At 42.6% G+C, this 13,900-nt stretch overlaps 1 protein-coding gene across 1 annotated transcript in view; it reads right to left on the bottom strand.

The window, feature by feature from the left end:
• Positions 1–13,900, bottom strand: part of tnfrsf21 (tumor necrosis factor receptor superfamily, member 21) — a 42,513-nt gene that overhangs the window by 6,419 nt on the left and 22,194 nt on the right. Inside the window, exon 4 of the mRNA XM_076756573.1 lies at positions 6,855–7,120. Within this exon, the coding sequence (XP_076612688.1) occupies positions 6,855–7,120 (266 nt within the window). The remainder of the gene's footprint in view (positions 1–6,854; positions 7,121–13,900) is intronic.

Consider the following 13,900-nt stretch of genomic DNA (forward strand, 5'->3'; position numbering starts at 1 on the left):
CACAGTGCTGGACAGTTTTTTGAAACTGTATCTGTTTTTACTGGATGCACTTTCATTAAAACTCTTGACAGCGTGTTCTGTGGATGATAAGTAGAGACATTGTTTCTGGAAAGAGAAGTTGCTGTTGTTTTTTTTTAATACGTTTTATCAGTGTCACTGCATTATTGTGGGGGAAGGTAGAAACCTCCAAGACAGATACCCTTCAAGAGTTTTGTATCTTGGACCCGACCACCTTTAACATAATGTGTCTGCCAAGGCTATGATTACACTGACACTGTAATCATTGCCATACAACATCACCAGCCCACTGCCACATGAAAGGCTCTGTCCCTCTCTGCCCACCCAGGTAGAGCACTTTGCATACGCCTGCCACTCTGTCTGAGAACCCCTCCAACCACATGGAATCTGATTTCCTCACGCTGGCGGCCTTCAGCAGCTTCACGGCGAGCTACTGAGGACGGAGCCGGAGCACAGGGGTCACTGCGAGGAAGAACAGCACCGCTGTTCCAGAAAGCTCCCAGCATGCTGTGTGTCCGTGATTGTGTGAGACAGAAAAAGGATCAGAGTTGCTGACTACTCCTGTCAGCACAGCACAAGGCCCTGCTGGGGACAGGGATTCAGATGTACCCACACGCACAAACACACACACACTCTCATATGTACGCACACGTACAGACTGAGGCAGCGAGCCTCACTGGCAGAGCTGGCAGATTGCTGCAGTATGAAGGGCACAGGGGACAGACACGCACACTGGGAATATTTTTGATTAATTAGATCACAAATGCTACAGTGAAGAATCTCAGTTAGCTGTAATTAATCCCAAAACAGGTGAGTTATTAACTAAGACGCAGCTAAGACAAGAACTCCGTTTGAGCACAGAATCAGCCCCACTGTTAGAAACTATGATGCTGTAGTATGTTCAGCCCTCACCGCTAATTCATCTATGACATTTAAAGTCGATCCTCGATGGATAAGCCTGCTCCCAGACTGCATTAAAGAATACGTAATGTCAAACGCACTCACAAACATTTGCAGCTAATCTCTCTGAATTACCTTTAAATGAATCAATGCCGTTTCTGGGAAATTTTTGTCCTTTCCTCCAGAAAGCACTGGATGTGGTTTCATTTTATTATCTTAGGGGGCTCGTTATGGAAGGGATTGAAAGGCGTCTAATAGGACCTGAGTCATTAACACCCAATTAGGGAAGAAATTGCGATTGCTTGTGCATCTTTGAGGCAGGAAGGGAGAATGACTACTGTATGTTGGAGTTTTTTGTGCAGGCAGATAGTCAAAGAGGAAGGACGAGTACAAAGAGAGTAGGTGAAAGACTGTGTGTCTCTTGCTTTGTGTGCCTCCTGTGAATAATCTAATAACTGAAAAACAGACTCATACAGTCTGGTTTTTATGAAAAAAAATGAATACATAGAATTGTATGATGCACATAACAAAAAGCTGACTCCTGAGCAGCTCATGCACTAGACTGTGTTGTCTTTGTCTTTGTTGACCACTTTTCAAAATGGAACCCAGCCTTGGTTCAGACATTTATTATCCCCAGAGGATGAATCACAAGAACGACAAAGTTTTCATTTATTCAGTGAAAATCTCGCCAAAAGCTAAATGTAAAGCCACAAAGTTTGGCCCAGACACTCACAGTCCCCTAAGGATGAATTGCAGTAACTTTGGCGTCATAGCTTTGCAGATGACACTCTTTTTCCAGAAATAACTTGGATGTGACACCGGAGGAGCAGCCGTCCTTCGCTGCCAACGTCACTGTGACGACCCTGCAGATGAATTCTCCACAACATGAGGAGGATACATCCATTCCCCACCCAGGAGGTGGTGCAGGCTCTGGTCCAGTCTCTCATCATCTCACGCCTAGACTGCTGCAACTCGCTGCTGGCTGGTGTGCCTGCATATATCATCCAACCACTGCAGCTCATCCAGAATGCAGAAACCCAGCTGGTTATCAATCTGTCCAGGTTTTCCTACACTACACCACTCCTCTGCACCCTGCACTGAGGTAGCTGCTTGAATCCAATTCGAGCCACTGGTATTTGACTACCCTGTTGCGAATGGCTTAGGCCCATTCTACATCCAGGACATGGTAGAACCAAACACTCCAGGACGGCCATGTTGGGTTGTATCCACATGACTGAATACACTTTATTGAAAATAGCTTTTGATAAGAGTCAGCTAAACAAAGTAATGTACAGTAATGTAATAATGTTGCACGTCCCACAGTATCCGTAGCTCTTTTATTTATTGTTGGTCATTTCTTTTTAATCGTTTGACTTTTTTTGGTTCACACTAATGAGGCTACACTGAGGCAGGTGGTAATAAATTTATATTTAATAATCAGTTTATGAAAGGCCACAAAGTGCCGGCTATAGAAAAGGAATTTATTGCTGGTTTGGACATAAGGGCGCTGTGCGATCCTCACCAGGGAGGGAGAAATGAGTTCTTAAATTGTTCCATTATATAACGTTATCATTATCATCATATAGCCTACATCCACCTTTTAATACTGTAATGCAGAGTGCATTTTAACTGACCTACTTTTTACTTTTATCTGAATCAAATTTCTTTTACAGTACTTTTACTAATATGCTAGTACTTTAACATACTTGTATGCTTTGTAGACTTCTTTTAAACTTTAGGAGGTCCAAAGTCAAGACATTTGATAAGTCATGAGCAGTCAGATGAGCAGATTTAGCCAGATTATCAATTTATCATGGATATATCTTATATTTTATATTAGCTGGATACATAACTGAAGGTGAATCCATCTGAAATGTTGGCAATAATGCGTCACTACACAGAAAAAGTGTATGTTCACAACTGCGTTCGTATTCCCTGCACTGCTAGACTTGTTTTTAGCCATGTGGCTACTTTCCCAAATCTCACAAACTAACTTGGTGAATAGAAATTCTGAACAAAATGATAAAAAAATAAGAGCAATAAACCATTAATTCCAATAAACTGAAATTGTTCTTTAATCTGTCACAGCAGGAGAAACTCATCAACGCAGGCTTCACTACAATGACTGGAGTATTTCTACCATAAAGATTGGGCGGTCTGCCTCCTCAGTGCTTCCCCTCACACATCAACATAGACTCATAAGTCAGGAGCTGACAGCTTTCGGCTGTTGGTCATTGGCCATCTCCAAATTCCAATTAGTTGAGCACGTCTTGTTCAAAAACAGAGTGATATTACTTTTTTGGAGCCAGAATTCTCAGCACTTGGCAAAGTAATTGTTGAGTCATTGGAAGTGATCAACAATCCCATCAACAGAGTTCAGCAGTGTTACTCATTTTTTTTGGTTCGTTGTGCTTTAGACGAGCAAGAGTATCAGGATACGGAACAGTTTGAGCCCATGTTTGACCGTCCATCGCAGACTGTCACCATGTTCTATATTCAAATAACAATCCATTCCACATGAGTTGGCTGACTGAAATAGTAGTTAGAAGGATCACAAAGCCAGCATTGACCTGTTTGCACCAACAGCAAAAATGCCTTTGCCACTGTAAGTCTTTTTCTGACTTGCACACACATACTTGACTCTGCTTTGAGTTGATAAACAGAAAAGACAGAACAGCAAAAAAAAAATCACCATCTTTCCCCTCCAATGATTCCTTCTCTTTTTCACTCCTCTCCGAGGACAGCAGCCCTGTCTGCTGCAGTCTCTGACATCATGCATCCATTAGCCACACACAGGAGACTTATCGAAACGAAGCAGCATGGCTGCTCTTTAATCAGTTATTTGTGCATGCTGACGCCCGGGCCAGAAAAGCAAGCAGGCACAGCAGTATCTCTATTAAACATCCATTTACTGCATAAATAAAACTTGCATTTCTTGACTTTACATAAGTCAAATATAATGTAATGAGTTATATTATTTATAGCTGGAGAATTAGATTTGTCATCTTCTCAATTATTCAGAATACATTTTGCTGCAGGGCGGCACGGTGGTGCAGCAGGTAGTGCGCGTGCCTCACAGCAAGAAGGTCGCTGGTTCGATCTCCAGGTCGGGCAGGGCCTTTCTGTGTGACGTCTGCAGGTTCCGTGCATGCGTGGGTTCTCTCTGGGCTTCCTCCCACAGACCAAAAACATGCTCATTAGGTTAATTGGTGACTCTAAATTGTCCTTAGGTGTGAGTGTGTCTCTATATGTTGCCCTGCAATCGACTGGTGACCAGTTCAGGGTGTACCCCGCCTCTCGCCTGTTGGCAGCCCCCCCCCCCCCCCCCCCCCCCCCGCAACCCCAAAAGGGGTAGTCTGTATAGAAAATGGATGGATGGACATTTTGCTGCATTCTAGGTGGAAAATAAGACAGATTTTGGTGCTTTGGGTAGACGTTTTGATCAGATCGGTATCATTGTGGTGACTGTACCTATTCATGGTCATATTCTTGATCTGTCTGCTTCTCAGCTCACAGTGAGGAGGAGCAGACATGATAGTGGAGAGAAAGGGGATCACACCCATCACTGTCTGCTTTCAACTCTCATGCAGCAGCAGAGATAAAAATAGAAACATCCATGAGACAGCTGACACTCAGTTGTTCCGACAGGAATAACGTCGATACAGTGGATGTGTTCTTAACGTCAATGTCATACCTTGCTGTTATGTAACAGATCCATTGACATGCTTCCCATCAGCGAGTCACATTGACCTGCTGTGAAATGAGTGAGAACATGCAGGACATCCACTGAAGCTGACCTTTTTAAATTTCTGTTCTCTTTCTTTTCTTCTTTTTCACTCCCTCCTGTTTTGCTTTCTGGATGTCTGCCTTCTTGTCTCTCACTATAGCTGAGGTAAGCTTAAATCCGTGTTACCAGTTTTTGAAGCAACTAACAGCATATATTAAGTCATTCAGTGAAGTGCAGGGGAGAATCAATATGAGTAAAATCTTAATGAAACCCACTCCTATCTATAAATGCAACTGCAAATCGCTCCTTAACACTTTAAGAACACACACATACAGAACATCATAGGTGGACATTCCTGCAGTACATCCATGTGTAATAGCTCAATGTGTCATTCCACAAGTGGGCAAACGTAAACCTTGAAAAACAACCCCAAACCTTACTTTTGGCCATAGTGTATCCATCTTACATCAGGTTAATTAAGGATAAATCCCATCCTTGAATGGTTTCAGCTACACTGCTACCACTTCCTGTGGTTCCTTTGACCACCCAATTCTCCATAGTTACCATGCCTCCCCCTCAACAAACTACTGCTATCTTATCCATCAGTCCAGTAAGATAGAGAACTATTTCCACAGATGATCTGTTCATTATTAAGATGTGACAAAAGGCCAAATGACCGTATACCTGATGACTAAAGAGCTCAGACACTGAGCTCAAATGACCTGTGTGTCTTTAGAACAGGGCTGTAACTGTGCAGCGCCGCTGACCTTGGAGAATCTAGTCAAGGGCACTCATTTGATATTCATCACTGGAAAGTTAAAAGAGAATAAGAAGGAGGAAAGTAAATGGTGATGAATGATACTGTGTGTCCGCTGTGTCCCCTGTGTTTGTGGCTTTCTGTTTGTGTGTGAAGAGCAATGACTAGCAAAGGTGGAAGTTATATTTCAGTTTGTTAGTAGTGATCATGCAGTACTGAACATAAATAGTTTAGGGCTTTGATTGCAGTTGTAATGGCAAAAATTAGAGCTGCTAGACATTTTAAGCTGTTAACATGTTTGAGTGCAGCGCAATGTAGCAGATATCATTGTTAAGGTGTGTTCAGATTGAAAGTGAGGCAAATATTCACCTGATATCGTGACCATTTGAACGCTTGACAGCTTGCACTGATTCACCCCAGACAGCCAATCTATGGCCACGTCATTGCATCAGTTTACGCCAGCCCAGGATAATTTGTGTCAAGCTGAGTCTTTCCATGTACTTTGTAAGCCATCGTGCACCTTCTGAGTACACAATGTTTTAGGCTGTATATCCCAAATCAGTGAGCTGCTTTATGTTAGCTTGGTTGCAGACCAATGTAGCAAGCGAGCCACCTAGCTTCATGAAAAATAGCAGCAGATAAATAGTAACAAGTGTGGTGTCAGGAACAGGAACACAATATCATGAATGAATGAATGAAGGGAAACAAAACATTAATTCAGTCTTAGGGCAGTTCTGTGAGTTCTGGATTTTTCTACATCAATGTGATCACAATAAATGTCCCTAATATGTTAGATACACTGTGATAGAGGACGTTATATCTCACTAATACTTCTATATATCTAAAAAAAAAAAAAAAAAGCTTGGTTCAGTTTAAATATATCTAAATACAGAAACAGAATAATAAAGAGAATAAACAGGTAAAAATGTCCCATTGTGCTGCCATCTAGTGTTTGAAGTCTGCATTCTGCGGCTCACATTGGCCCCTGCCTGAGTTGTCTATGTCACAGTACCCATTTTACTGGGCTCAAACAGACACAAATCTGATCCAGTCACACTAATTCCTCCCTCACTAATGCACTCATTCCAATCAGCATTTTCCAAAACTGTGTGGTTCAGAGAGAGGTTGCATCAGTGAGTGTAAGAACTGTTAAAAACATCAAATCACTTCCAAAGTGAACTGTTGCTTTAATGTGAGGAATGCTGCTAAACCACAAGGATTGGCTCCTGCCACCGGACAGCTTTCCTCACAGATTAGATTTCAGTGGGAGAGAAATGCAAAGAACAGTGTGTACTACAGCTTGTGCCAGTGATGTTGACAGAGCTGAAGATGGAGGTGAAGAGAGGAAAGGTCAAAGCTATTTTCATGCATCGCGAATAAGCATGATAAACAGATGATCTGGTACTAAACAGTGTCAACGGTAGGTCTTGCCCACACGTGCATCCAGCCTACCTGTGGGTTGTCCTCCATGACACAGCGGATCTTCTCCACCACGTCGATGCGGCGCTGTCGGTGCAGGGCGTTGATCAGCTTGGCCAGGTTGGCGTCACTGTCCCGGATGGTCCAGTGCTGCAGCGCAGCGTACGCCCGCTCGTGGTCTGATGAGTACCCATTGGAGAAGGCGGCCACCTCCCTCTCTGTGGCGTTGGCCAGGGACTGATAGATGTCTATCCACTGGGTGCCCACCTGAGCTGCCACCAGCTTCAGAATATCCACCCCTGAGAGGTGAAAGAGAGAGAAAAGTTAGAGAATCCAAGCTAAAAGGTGGAAGAAGAGGGCTTAACCACTAATCACCCATTCAATATTACAAAGGAAAGAAAATGGGACTCAGATGATGATGGTTTCCTCTTGTTTGGAGAATGTAGGCCAGTCGCTTTAAGCTGTGCTAACTGAAAGCAGCAGCAAACAAATTATCTCGAACTAATGGAGCCCTCATGCTCTGCACAATACACCATTGTTCTCTTTGTCAATTCCACTAAACATCCATATGATGTGTGTATGAGAGTGTGCCCAAAATTATGTTCTTTCACCATACGCATCTTCTATCGCCATCTTGCTGGTTTGTTTACTGTGATGATCTCAAAATTAGTCAGGCCTCAAGCAGGGTTAACAGTGTTATTATTGTTGTTATAAAGAACATTGATAGTCCAGCTGTTTTTTAAGCTCGTGCAGTGGTTGAAACACATGGACCTTCACTAGGCAGGTCAGTGTCAAAAGACTCAAAGAATCCATGGAGTTGTATCTTGGTGATACTGGAGCTTGACCCACACTAGAGACTAAAAGTCAAGATATCTTAGCCTCTGCTGCACTAACTTTGTCAGTCAGAGGACTGAAACAGACCTACTGGATGGACTGCCATCAAACTTGGTACATACATCCACGGTGCCCAGAGGGTGACTTTGTTGACTGACTCTTCCTCTAGTGCTACCATGAAGTTGTACTTTGCATTTAGTGCAGACTGGTAATTGTTAAGAGACTTGTTAGTTCATTATTGTAATAGCAACAAATTGTACATTCACTTTTAAATTGTACTGGGAATTATCTGGATGATTGAAATCTCAGGATCCTTCCAGACGTAAAGCTCTGCTGCACCACTTGTGTGACATGATGCTTTACCTATCGGGTTATCCAACTAAGTCATGAGGTCAGTGGCACTCAAGGAGCTCAAAGAATCCACACAGGCCAACAGATCCACCCCTTACCCGGCACCTCAACTTTCCACACACATGCTCAGGATAGCATATACACTACTCGGGGTGAAGCAAGAGGCAGCATGTCATGCCATCAGTCTTGGATCTCCCAGGATCGGCTGGGGCATTCTCTTCTTTAAGTATGCAGACACACACCTGCTGTGTGGTTGGAAGTGGTGGAATGCACAAACTCATTCATCTTGAAAACCGACAGCTGTTGAGCCACTACAGGATCTGATTCTCAAAAGCTTTTGTGATTACACCAAACACGTCAGGCTGGATCTTGTTCTGATCGATCTTAGTGGAGAGTGTACGGAGAGTTCTCCTCTCGTGAATCTCTCAAGCGACAGTCCACCCTAAAACTGAATTCACACACACGGTGGAAGAGCTCAACATTCCCAGTGCTACATGATTTATTAGCACATTTCTTTTTTTGGTTCCATTTTGTTCACGCCACTGTCTTTCAAGGGAAACCAGGGCTTATAAACAGAAGTCACATGGACTCACAAGTGTGTTTTGTTGTGTGACCAGTGCAGGAAGTCTAGGACCAGGGAGCGGTGAAAACAAATACTTTAAGCACGATGGACTGATAGACCTGTCTACACTTGTTATTTATCTGGATCTCATTCCACGAGAGAAATACCAGAACATGGGCATCAGGGACGAAAGCATTTTTCTCTTGAATCTTTTTGCTTTGATGGTCTTTTTATGAGGAACTGCTGACTATCAGTGGACAATACATATCGATTTAGTTATTCTCATAAATCTACATGGAGTTACATGGAGCAAGGTCCATATTTATAGGAGGTATACCCTATGTACACTTAGCCACTTAATGTGTTTTGGGCAGGTCAGATAGCCATCTGCTATCAAAAAGCTGATTGTAAATGTAACCAAGAACCATTAGGAACAGACTAAAACCTGATTGCATCCATCTCTCCAAGACTCTTGAGTTATCTTTACTCATTCCAGGTGTAAGTACATCACTAAGAGGTCTGTGACAATAGCCACTTACTTAGCCACCCCCTACATACTCAGGGTCTGTGCCCTGGGATAATGGCAGGTGAAGTGACACAGAAAGTACAGTGTAAACACTGCATGTAATGTGTGCTTGAGAGTTGATAAGGATGGGAGAAGGAGTAGCACGAGTGTCAGCCAGGGTACACAAGGAAAACCTTTGTTTCAGCTGGTTTATGAAAAGGTGTTAGCTAAAGGTAGCTGCATTGTTATAGCTGGAACTCAGCTGCTAAAGTGCATTAGTTATTCTTTTGGGCAGTTACCAAAGTGCATTACTGCCACCTTCTATACTGTGACAGCTACTTTTATTGCTTTATGGCTTTTTAGTTGTGGCAATTAAACCAATCCAGTCACTCACTGATTACAAAGTTAGAAAGTTACTTTAACTTGTGCTCCGTGCTAGTTGACACAACTAGCTGGTCCTTTGCACCCGGCTGAGTTTTTTTGACTTATCTCAATATCTACATTTTTACAGTGTAACCCTGACACTGATTTACATTTGATGGATTGCAATCACATTTGTGATCTGGCTAACAGTCACAGATGTACAGAATGTGGCAAACTGTAAATGAAAGTCATAAGTAAGTCGCATCTGGATTTAATCAGGTAAACAGGGCCTAAGCACAGGTAATCAGTGCCACCTGTCTTTTTCATTTGCCCCAAGAGTGTTCACTTTTAGTCTGTAGTTTTTGGGTTAAGTTACTCACATCCACATGCAGTCTGTTATGGATGTATTTCTTCTGACCTACAAACATTAACTGCTGAGTTCTGCAACCTGTTAGCATACGTTCACCCTGTTCTGCTTGCCCTTTAACTGCCAACAACATGGACAGAAAGTGGCCTCTAAGGCACCTTTATAAAGGTAAAAACAGCTGTGGTTTTTAAAGGAGCACACATGACCTGGATTGGTTTTGTTTAGTCATGTAGCCACAGCTGTGCAGGCAGCTGTCAGAGCTGCATCTTGTTACTGGAGCCATGTAAATACAGTGCATTTAAGATAGGATGCTTTGTAAAATTATTAGTATGTGATGACTTTCAGAAATGTATTTTCTCAGATTTTAACTGTATGTGTGTCTCAAATGGTCTCACCTTGTACCGCCTCAATCTCTCTGGTGACACACACACACACACACACATACACATCACCACTTGCCGATTCTCTCCAGCCATGAATACTGATTCTTCATGAGCAGCTCTCCCCCTCAGACGTTCTGCTGCCTGTTCACACACTCTCTGCTCCACTTCCTCCCTGACTGTTATGTGACTTGACAATGACTTGGCTGGAAATATAAACGCTGACTCATCTGTTTGTCAAGCAAAAATATAATAACTCGGTTGCTCTGTGTTCCACAGAAAAGGCTATGCATGTGCACTCTCATATGCATTATCCATCTTTTGCTTGATGCCACGTCCTCCACTGAGTCACACATGACATTGACGCTTAATGACGATCAGTGATTGATATGCAAAATATTTGTATCAGTATTGTCATATTCATTTCACCAGTGTTCATTGTGCTTTCTCTCATTCTGCAAATTCATGAAACCATATTTTACCCACTGAAGCTTTCTGTGGCCCACTGCACTGCCATTACACTTCTGGAGCGTCAATACAGAATTAATTCCATCACTTTTGATAAGCATCATGTTGATCCCTGATTAATGTTTAGTGTAGCAAACATGCTAAGTGCATAAATCCAGGATGAGAGAGAGAGATTAAATGGATGTAAGCCACTGGTTGTAATTCATGGCTCGACACACACACACTCAGGCACACTCACGTGTACAAATGTACACACAGAGAGACATGCAAGCACACACAAGCTGAGAGGCAAGTATAAATAAACATGTGAAGTCTGCACACATGCTTACACAGAAACCCCGACATGTCACACACACTTCATGAACGCAACAACACACTACCCTTCACACTCTCCTCTTACAAACCCTCACATGACACCTCACTATGTAGTGGTGGGTTAACCTCAGCCTTACCTAAACCTAATTCTTATTGTCAAACCTTTGACACAAGTGGTAAACCTAAATTGACCTTCCCATCAACTCTTACCCTAAAATCAAATTGAACTAATCCCAAGCTAACCCTCTGCAGAGGTGAAAACCACATTAATTTGACCTCATTCTGCAAAGCATCCTCACCCAAAATGGATTGAAATTTCAAAAGTAAAGAAAAACACGTACATGCACACAAACACATACACACACAATAACCTACGTGTGCTCAAGATTAATATACTCGAGTGAATCCCGGCGGGACCCAGAGGACCTCGCGTGCAGGCCCTCTAAGTCGAGGGCCTGTCGACTCTCATCCACAACACACAGTGACAGAAGAGAAATCCCCCTGCTCTGCATGCCTCACTGCTAGCTGACCACGTTTAAATGACCTATATAAGTCTCGTGATGATTCACTGTGTCAGCCAGCGGATGTGTTTATGTGTTTGCATGAGGAAGTAGTAGGATGAACTGTGCCTATTTGTGTGTATTAGAGTGTGTGCGATTGTCCTGTATAACGTGCAGACTTGTAAGCTCTCCGAGCCATAAAAAACTGGAACGCCAAACAGCAGCTATTTGCTGTTAGTTGCTGGCATTTATTCAAACAGACATGTTTTGTCAAACCATCATAAAAGGCACAATACAGCTGCCCAGAAGGGACAAACTGTGAAAAGCTGAATAAATAAATAAATTGGTGCATCACTAGAGGCAACTGTCATTTCTTACAGCACGTAATGAGACACTGTTTTTGTTACCATTTGTTGTGTTGGAAAGGAACACAAAAGTGCTATTTCCTGTCCTAGCCCCATTATGAGCTGAAGATGGCTCATGTTTTTTGGCCGTGCAGGTGATAATGACTTCTGTTGTGACTCAGGAGGCGGATTGTCCACTGATCAGAAGGTCGATGGTTCAATCCCCAGCTCCTCCAGGCAGCAGGTCTAAGTTAGCAAGATACTGAACCCCAAATTGCTCCTGATGCTATGCTATCAGAGTGTGTCTGTGTGAATGTGTGCTATATAAATGCAGTCCATTTACCATTTACTAATTGCTTTATATTTTCCATCAGCCCAGTAAAACTAAAGAGAGTCCAAAACAGAAGGAAGATGTTTTCTTGGCTAGTCCTGTTGCAAAGTAACTATCGACCGCTTCTGGCGGTCTGTGCTCAGGGTGCTAAACATTGTAACAAGCAAGTTCTTCCTATTGAAAACAATAAGAAAGCGATGTAAGCACTCTATGGAGAAGCGGCACAGGTATCAACATCAACAGTCATTCAGAGTCTGGTGTGTTGGTGTGAATTGGTTTTCAATATGCTGAATCACTCTGTTTCTTTCATATTAACAATTAAGGCCTTGTTCTACAAAAGTACAACTTTGATAATCATTTTTTACTTAAGTCATTTATCAAGAAACAAGACCACATGTCTGCAACCATTCTAGCGGCTCCATTAAGCTAACAATGCTAAGGCTGAAAATGTTACTATTCTAATATTTAGCAGGTTATGTTAACTATTGTTGCCATCTTAGTTTTGCACATTACCATCCAACACTGACACTACATTTAGCAGTGAACACAAAGTACAGCTAAAGCTGTGGGAAGGTCATTGGTTTTGCACAATATTTCAATCTGGACCAAAGTGAAACTCAGAAACTGTTTGCGATCAATTGACTTTTTATGTTTTCATATGGATGAAGATTTTAAAAAAACAGGATTTTTTTTTTTGAGAATAAACAAGGAAACACCCTGTTTTAAAAAAAATACCCATGTGTGTGCTATTCATGAATCTATCTCAATTGCAATGACAGCATTACATGAAGGATCAGCTGAAGAAAAATCTTTGTCATGTTTTTTATGTTTGCCTGATGACAAAGCAAACACACACTGCTGACACACTGCTGATCCCCTTTCTCCACAGTTCTCCAAAACCAGCCAAGGAAAAACCTCAAGCCCACCTCTAACTACAACACTGAACTCCTTGTATGGCTTATCAGCAATAGCTCATCTGTTCACCTCAGGTCACTGATGTGCAGCATCCCAAGAAGAATGCATTTCTCCTCAGTAAGCAGTATCACATTCACCTCTCCTCCCCCCTTTTAATTACAGACAGTTAACTGGTGTTCACAACCTAAGAGAAAAGGTGAATAAGCAGGCACTGCATGTCAGTTTGGATTACACATGCTATAAGGAAAAATGTTCCTTTCTTTATCAGCAACTACAGTTAAAGTCTGAGACACTTGAGCCCCAACTGCTCTAGTAGACCTCCTGTGTTTCCAACAAGAGACAACTTTGGTTATATCAGGAACCAGGTTTAGGACACAACGGCAGCAGACCAAACAAGGTATGCCAGGCCTCCTTAGCCACAGCCTCCATCTTTTCTTGGAGGATCCTAAGGTGTAATCCCTCGCATGTTCTGGGTCCTCCCATTGGGACATGCCTGACAATCCTCCCCAAGGAGGTGTGCAGCAAGCATCCTAATGAAAAGTCCAAACTAGTGGCAAGCGGCTCATTTCAACTGAATAGAGCAGCATTAATCTACCCACGGAGGGAATCCCCCTTCAGTCACTTGTATCCCAGTCTCGTACTTTTGGTCATTACCCCAAAACTCATAAACCTCCCCTTCTCATTCACCTTCACCAGGAAAAATGTTCCTCACTTTCTCAACAACAACAGCTGATGTAAGAGACAGTTGACCCCCAGCTGCTGTACTTTTTATTAATTTGTTTATTTCCAAAAGACAGCTTCGGTTGGTTTTGGTTGGACGCGTCAATTTACTGCTCCACCCATT

This window comes from Chaetodon auriga, chromosome 18 (genome assembly GCF_051107435.1).
Source record: "Chaetodon auriga isolate fChaAug3 chromosome 18, fChaAug3.hap1, whole genome shotgun sequence".
Classification (NCBI taxonomy): domain Eukaryota; kingdom Metazoa; phylum Chordata; class Actinopteri; order Chaetodontiformes; family Chaetodontidae; genus Chaetodon; species Chaetodon auriga.